This window comes from Garra rufa, chromosome 22 (genome assembly GCF_049309525.1).
Source record: "Garra rufa chromosome 22, GarRuf1.0, whole genome shotgun sequence".
Classification (NCBI taxonomy): Eukaryota; Metazoa; Chordata; class Actinopteri; order Cypriniformes; family Cyprinidae; genus Garra; species Garra rufa.
Genome location: NC_133382.1, coordinates 40,419,786 through 40,428,365, shown reverse-complemented (window position 1 = coordinate 40,428,365; position 8,580 = coordinate 40,419,786). Strand labels below are relative to the sequence as shown.

At 31.5% G+C, this 8,580-nt stretch overlaps 1 protein-coding gene across 1 annotated transcript in view; it reads right to left on the bottom strand.

Moving 5' to 3' along the window:
• Positions 1-8,580, bottom strand: part of adamts14 (ADAM metallopeptidase with thrombospondin type 1 motif, 14) — a 99,625-nt gene continuing 91,045 nt past the window's right edge. Inside the window, exons 17-22 of the mRNA XM_073827984.1 lie at positions 8,406-8,571; positions 5,730-5,862; positions 5,449-5,656; positions 3,527-3,656; positions 3,191-3,286; positions 1-1,744 (exon numbers count right to left, since the gene is read on the bottom strand). Coding sequence (XP_073684085.1) covers positions 1,203-1,744; positions 3,191-3,286; positions 3,527-3,656; positions 5,449-5,656; positions 5,730-5,862; positions 8,406-8,571 — 1,275 coding nt within the window. The 3' untranslated portion in view covers positions 1-1,202. The remainder of the gene's footprint in view (positions 1,745-3,190; positions 3,287-3,526; positions 3,657-5,448; positions 5,657-5,729; positions 5,863-8,405; positions 8,572-8,580) is intronic.

Sequence of the window (8,580 nt, the reverse complement as noted above, 5' to 3'; positions counted from 1 at the left end):
AAAAAATTATAAAAAAAAATTTCAGCTAGTTGCCAATTTTGATTTTTTTTAGTTTTTTATTAATATAACTATAATAACAAAAGCTGTTATATATATTTTTTTTACATATGTAAAATTTTTAAAAACATTATCTGTTTATATATATATAATGTGTGTTTATATTTTCATTTTCTTTTGTGTTAATTTTGGTAATTTTAATACTTCAACCTAAAATTTCAGTCACTTGCCAATTTAGATTTTTTAAGTTTATTTCTATCTCTCTCTCTCTCTCTCTCTCTCTCTCTATATATGTATGTATTTTTATATATGCATTTATATATGTGTTCATTTTCATATTGATATAATATAATTCATATATTACAAAAGGTATTTTATGTCTGTATGTGTGCTTTCTTTTTCATTTTTATGTCAGTGTAAATTTTAATAATTTTATTAAATTAATACATTTTATTATTTCAGTTACTTGCCAATTTTGATTAAAGTTTTAGAAATTTTATATCATTTATTTTTGAAACAATCTTATACATTATATATGATTGCTTCAAAAATAAATGATATAAAAATTCTAAAACTTTAACATAATTATTGTTTTGCTTTCCTAATCAAATTTTCTATAAAAATATCTGAACTTTTAAAAGCCTGTTTAAATACTGACTTCAATAGAGACTAAAACCCAGCTGCAATTATTATCAAGCCAATAAAGCTCAAGTGCATTGTGGGTCACTGTATTCCACGATAATGAATCATTTCTGGAATTAACGGCACCAAATGGCAAAATAAATTTTTTTGGGGGGGAGGGGGGAAATAGCGTAATTATGTCAATTACTGTACTTTGAAATCAATGTATTATTCATCCTTGGTCATTGGGGGATTTTACAAAGTGAAACTCGTAGGATTTTTACTAATCAATCACAAAACCACATCAGCGTTACAAAGCAAACGTACGCAGCTAGACTCAAAAATAACACTGCTATGATCTACATGAGCAAATACAGCCACAAACACACTAAAAACTGATCTAGTAGTCCTGAACACACAAAACAACACGGATTGAGCCGGAAGCCACTGCATTTCATCAGCACCTTTTATCATTTCTCCCGTTTCCGCTCACGAAACAGAGGATTGTGGGAAGTGCAGCGGACCTGTGGGTGACGTGGGTTCGTTCTGAGGTAACCAGTAGCTGCTGTCTGATTGGTTAGTGATCATGTGACCGGCGAGTCCCTGGTTCCGCGGGTCGTGGCGAGCGAGTTCTCAGTGGCGTTCTGGATCTGGAGTCCGTCTGATTCCCTGCTGGGCGTCTGGGCGGTGGGGCGTGTGGCGGTGACGCCCGCCGCTGGAGGTAGAGGTGAGGTGACGGACTCTAAAGAGGACGTGCTCTCAGCAGCTTTAGGGCTTGTGGCGGCGGTCGGGCTCCAGGAAGTGGGCCGCGGTCTCTTGGTAGCTGCTTTAGTGGTCTGGATGAGTGGAGCCGCTGTAGACGGAGGTATAGACGTCTGAGTCTGAGAGTGTGTCTGCGTCTGCGTCTGCGTCTGCTGCGTCGGATCGGGATTCGTTTGAAGCAGAGGAGGGAAGGTGAAATCCGGAAGCCATGAGAAGGGAGGATGAACGTCTGGAGAAAGCGTACTGAAACCCGACTTCCTGTTACAGGACTCGCAGCAGAGCTTATGATAACCAGGGATGGAGCAGTAGCGTGCCAGAACCTCCATCTGACAGAAGATGGACTTATCACCCAGACACGGCTCATCTGGAGGAGACAGACGAGAACCAATTAGGAAAGATGGATAGAAGACATTTGTAACCCAGTCATAAGGGTCCATTTTTTCTAAATTGAGATATGTACATCATCTAAAAGCTGAATAAATAAGCTTTCTATTGATTTATTGGTTAGGATAGGACAATATTTGGCCAAAAAAATCTAAATACTGAGAAAAGTTGTTTAAATTCATTTCTTAGCAATGCATATTACTAATCAAAAATTACGTTTTGTATTTTTATGGAAGGAAATGTACAACCTATCTTCATGGAACATGATCTTTACTTAATATCCTAATGATTATTGGCATAAAAGAAAAATGTATAATTTTGACACAATGTATTTTTGGCTATTGATACAAATGTGCTACTTAAGACTGGTTTTGTGGTCCTGGGTCACATTTTAGGACAGAAACAATAAATATATTGTTATAAAATGTAAAACAATCATGAAAAAATTAATACATTTTTAATTTTAGTAAATTTAATACTAAACTTTTAATACTAATACTTTCAGTTGGTCTCCAATTTTAAGTTTTATATACATTATATATACAATATTTATATATTTCAAATGGCTTTTATTTTTATATTTTGTTGTAACATGATTCATACATTACAAAAGCTATTACATGTGTGTGTGTGTAAAAAAATTCAGAAAATAGGAATACTAAAAATACAATAAAGTAAATGTAATAAATTAGACATAATGAACATGCATTTATTTTTACAAGAGTATTTATGAGTTTAATTATACAGTAATTAATAACATTAATAAAAGATTGTTCTGTATAATAAATTAATTTAATAATGGATACAATTACACATAAAATAACACAGGAAAAATAAAATAAACGTAAGACATTCCATATATTAATATATTAATTATATTAATCAAATTTTATATAAACATGTCTGAACTTTTGAAAGTCTGGCCAAATAATGACTTCAATACTTCAATCAAGCCAATAAAGCTGAAGTTTTGTGGGACACTGTATTCCACAATAATTCACAGGTTTCTGTACTTAATAAAATACACTAAAATAAATGATATTATATTTTGATAAGCACTCTTTTAAATTTAAATATACAGTAATTAATAACATTAATAAAAGATTTTTCAGTATAATAAATTAGTTTGATAATTAATAAAGTTACACATAAAATAACACAGGAAAAATAAAATACACTAAAATAAATGTAATAAATTACATATTAATTTTATTTTAATGAGTATTAAATATACAGTAATTAATAACACTAATAAAAGATTTTATTTACAATTTAATAATTTAACAATTAAACACAATAAAACAGGAATAATTAAAAAATAATAATTAATTTTAATAATTTTATACTACTACTAATAATAATAATAATAATAATAAAAAATGCTGGTCAAATAAATGCAGTTAATCTGTATTGACACATTACGTACTAGAGGCTTTATCCAGAGTGTTTTCCAGTAGTTTTTTCTCTATCATGGTGAAATTCTCCAGTAAATCATTAGTGGGACTGGGTAAAGGTGGCTCTCCTGGGACAAAAAAAGACACAAAAACACATTTCTGAATGACTGTATGTTTCTTAAAACTGAAAAGCTAACTGAAAATATTTTAATTATAAAATATATAATTAAATAAATATAAACTGAGTCAACACTACAGTCAGAAAACTGAACCGGGAGCTGCTTGCTCTCATTAAACTCCTCCTGATGAGCAGCGTCTCAAATGATCGCGTCTCTCGTGTTTGTGCTGACAGTCAGTATTTGTTTCACCTGTGCAGGGAGGAAGCTTGCAGATGGACACAGATTCAGGTTTGTCTCCGTCACACTGTCCTGAGCTGCCCTCAGACGGTCTGCAGATGACCTGCCGCTGCCGGATCCCATCACCACAACTCACCGAACACTACAGGAAACACATCACATTCAGAGAGGAAACACAAACATTTTTACACATACAGATCATTCAGATGAATGCATGAGGAAACCTGAATTGGTGTTTTACTGACACATTCTTGATCACATTAAACACACAGCTTACTGTGGAATGATAATAACAAATATTACCACTTTAAAATTATCTTTGCATGTAGAACCACAACTGTTTAGCATTTAACAATTAAAATAATTTGAATTTAATTTATTGAAATGTATTGCAAAAACAACGAAGAAACTTTTCAACTAGAAATCTTAAATGCAAATTATTTAAAGTAGTAGTGTATTTGTATGTGCATTTTATATTTGTCTTACGTAAAAAATTAAAATACTAGAAATCAAAATATTTTTAGAAATGAATATTTAATTAATTTATTTAATTTCCTTACTTAGATTTTTTGTCTTGTTTCAAGATAATGAAGGAATTTTCAAGGCAAGTTAAAATTATTTTCTTGTTTTCAGACAAAAGTCAAAATTAAGTGAGTTTTTTCTTAGAACAAGAAAAATAATCTGCCAGTGGGGTAAGCAAAAAAAATCTTATTTCAAACAGAAAACATGGTTATTTTTCTTACCCCATTGGCAGATTATTTAGCTTGTTTCAAGAAAAAACGCACTTAATTGATTTAAGAATTTTTAGATATTTTGGCTGGAAACAAGACCAAACATCTAAGTAAGAAAAGCTTTTTTTGCAGTGTAAAAAATCCTTTTCTTAATAAATTAATCTTAATTAAGTTGTCAAGACAAAATTTTTATTTTTATTTAGTTTTCATGTAATATTTATATTTTAGTTTTATTTCACACTATAGTGCATTAATGAAATGTATTTATTAAACTGTTTTTAATAGTTTTTGTATTAATTAACAATACTGCTATAATACCATACTATAAAGTTTTAGCAAATTTCTAAATTTCTATTTAGTTTTAATTATTTTTTTATTTCAGTATTAGTAATTTAGTACTTCATTTTAAACCTATTCTATTCCAGTTGTCAAGACAAAATTTCTATTTTTATTTAGTTTTCATGTAATACTTATATTTTATTTTAGTTTTATTTCACACTATATCTATCTATCTATCTATCTATCTATCTATCTATCTATCTATCTATCTATCTATATATATATATTCTATTTTATATACATTATATATACATACACTATATTTATATGTATCAAATTAGCTTTTATTTTTATATTTTGTTATAATATATATTTCATACATTACAAAAGCTATTTCATATATTTACATGTGTATGTATGTATAAAAGTTTCCGAAAATACGAATAATAATACAATAAACGTAATAAATTAGACATAATAAACATACATGTATTTTTTACATGAGTATTAATGAGTTTAATTATACCATACTATAAAGTTTTAGCAAAATTAACTTTTTTAAAATTTCTACTTAGTTTTAATTATTTTTTTTATTTCAGTATTAGTAATTTAGTACTTCAATTTAAACCTATTCTATTCATTTTGAATCATTTAAAAAATATTTTCAGTTTTTGCTTAGAACAAGCAATATAATCTGCCAATGGGGTATTATTTTTCTTACTCCATTGGCAGATTATTTTGTTTGCTTCAAGCAAAGACGCACTTAATATTTTTTACTTGTCTAGAAAATCCTTCTTGATTTAAGAATTTTTAGATATTTTGGCTGGAAACAAGACAAAAAATATAAGTAAGAAAAGCATTTTTTGCAGTGTAAAGGTGTTTTAGGCACCAAATCGTTTGTATAAGGTGTGAATAAAGCCTCACCTGTGACCAGGCTCCAGTTCTCCACTGGGACGGGCAGGCACTGGTGTTACAGGCTCTGCGGGTCTCGGGACGCTCCTCAGTGCAGTATTTGGTGTGAACGGATCTGTTGGTGCCGTTCTGGAGCGGCTGCATGCACTGGACGACACGAGTCTGATATCCCAGCTTCCCGCAGGATTTGCTGCAGGGACCCCACTCCTCCACAACCCACCTAAACACACAAACGCCTCGGTTAGACTTCTTTCAGGTCTCAGGTGAGCTTATAATATTGGTGCAGGACTTACGTGGGCTGGCTGCAGCTGTTGGTGTTACAGCGTTTCCGGATGGGTTTGGGCTTCTTATTGACCTCGCAGAAGTTCCTGTGAACCAAACGGCCATCGCTCTTCCTCCGACAGCCGTATTTAGTGTACTGGACACCTAAGGAACATGCCTGCATTAGCACTTATAGTACAATACTAGGATTTATACACAAGCAGTCAAACATTTGGGATAATTAATTTTTTTTAATTTTTGCATTAATTATTTTGATCAAAAATACAGTAACATGTATGGAAATTTGTTTCTGCCATGGAATAAAAATGGTAATTGTGATCAGGGCTTAAAAACGAAAAAAAAAAAAAAAAAAATCCATTCGGTTCACTCCGAGCAGAATCGATATTATAACGTTTCTGTTCTTGCGTTCCTCATTAAACAATACATTCCGAAAACGGTTTTCTAGAAAAAATACCGGTTAATAAACGTTATTTTACTACATGGCGCGATAGATAGATAGATAGATAGATAGATAGATAGATAGATAGATAGATAGATAGATAGATAGATAGATAGATAGATAGATAGATAGATAGATAGATAGATAGATAGTGTGTGCCTTTTAATAACATATTTGGCTTTATGTTTACAAATGATTAAACCAAATTCCGTGTTCGTGTCATTTGAACTTCTTGTCTTTAAAACCGAAAGTAAACGAGTTCACCTGGAAACTCGTTACAAATGCGCTAATAATTTTTAAAAAACAATTTTCTTGTTTGATAATACTATAGCGAATAAGCCCCTTCAAGACCATCCGCTTAACATCCTGACCACACACATCCTGCATGATAGGCTATTTTCACTCAAACAAAACAGAACTCCAGATAGTTATGATTTTACATTTAATGCATAAAAGTAAAAGAAAACGTAATGCACTGTAACATTATAAAACAACAACAGATTTTTTTTTTTACATTTAACACAACAGATCAACAACTTAAATTATAATGTACCAAACAGGCTACTGGAAAAACTGGATGGGCTTCAGCAAAATATTTTATAAAAAAAAAAAGTCAATCTATAGCCTACTTAAACTACAAGTTTTAATTAGGCTACAATAACTTAAACCTAAACATACCTTTGCACATGAAACAGCCAGCGATTAAAATTGATTTTGTTTTTGTTCCTGTTCAATGTCATTTGTTTTCGTTTTTCGTTTTCGTTTCTTGAACCGGTTCAGAGCCCTGATTGTGACTATTACATCTCACAATTCAGACCTTTTTAGGTCTGAAGTTTACATCTCTTAATTTTGACTTTTTTGCACAATTGCGAGTTTACAGCGTGAAGTTCTGACTATCTTCTTGTATCTGCGAGTTTACATCTCTAAGGTCTGACTTTTTTCTTGTAGTCGCACGTTTGCATCTCGAAGTTCAGATTTTTCTTGTAATTGTGAGTTTACATCTCGAAGTTCTGACTTTTTTCTTGTAGTTGTGAGTTTATATCTCAAAGTTCTGACTTTTTTTCTCATAGCTGCGAGTTTGTATCTTGAAGTTCTGATTTTTCTTGTAATTGCGAGTTTATATCTCAAAGTTCAGATTTTTCTTGTAGTTGTGAGTTTATATCTCGAAGTTCTGACTTTTTTCTTGTAGCTGTGAGTTTACATCTCATGGTTATTTTTTGAGTAACTGCAAGTTTGCATCTCGAAGTTCAGATTTTTCTTGTAATTGCGAGTTTATATCTCGAAGTTATGACTTTTTTCTTGTAGTTGTGAGTTTATATCTCAAAGTTCTGACTTTTTTCTCATAGCTGCGAGTTTGTATCTTGAAGTTCTGATTTTTCTTGTAATTGCGAGTTTATATCTCGAAGTTCTGAATTTTTTCTTGTAGTTCTGAGATTATATCTCAAAGTTCTGAATTTTTTCTTGTAGTTTTGAGTTTATATCTCAAAGTTCTGAATTTTTTCTTGTAGTTCTGAGATTATATCTCAAAGTTCTGAATTTTTTCTTGTAGTTGTGAGTTTATATCTCGAAGTTCTGACTTTTTTCTTGTAGCTGTGAGTTTACATCTCATGGTTATTTTTTGAGTAACTGCAAGTTTGCATCTCGAAGTTCAGATTTTTCTTGTAATTGCGAGTTTATATCTCGAAGTTATGACTTTTTTCTTGTAGTTGTGAGTTTATATCTCAAAGTTCTGACTTTTTTCTCATAGCTGCGAGTTTGTATCTTGAAGTTCTGATTTTTCTTGTAGTTGTGAGTTTATATCTCGAAGTTCTGAATTTTTTCATGTAGTTGTGAGTTTACATCTCAAAGTTCTGAATTTTTTCTTGTAGTTCTGAGATTATATCTCAAAGTTCTGATTTTTTTCTTGTAGTTCTGAGTTTACATCTCAAAGTTCTGAATTTTTTCTTGTAGTTGTGAATTTACATCTGGAAGAGGACTTCTTTCTCGTAAGTTCACGTTGAAGTTTAGATATTTTTTTCAATTCTGCTTTTCTGCCATGGAATACAAAATAAAAACGGACAGTTCCCTTTTTTTCATCATTTAAAAGCTTTGCATCACATAAGTAATTTACATTTAAAAATATGTTCAAATAGAAAATGGTTATTTTACAATATTACTGTATTCATTGTATTTTTGATCAAATAAATGCAGCCTCAGTGAGCAGAAGAAACTTTCTATTTATTCCCAACTTTTGTAATAATTCACACACCTCCGCCGCAGGGTTTGGAGCACTGCGACCAGCTCTTCAGTGCCCACTCGTATGTGTCCAGCTCGGCCAGCAGCACGTTGTTGTTGGTGATGACCGGCAGAAGATCTTCATGAATGATGTATTTGTAGCTCAGACTGATCTTGGTGTCCTCAGCCTGCGGGACGACCTGTTCAGA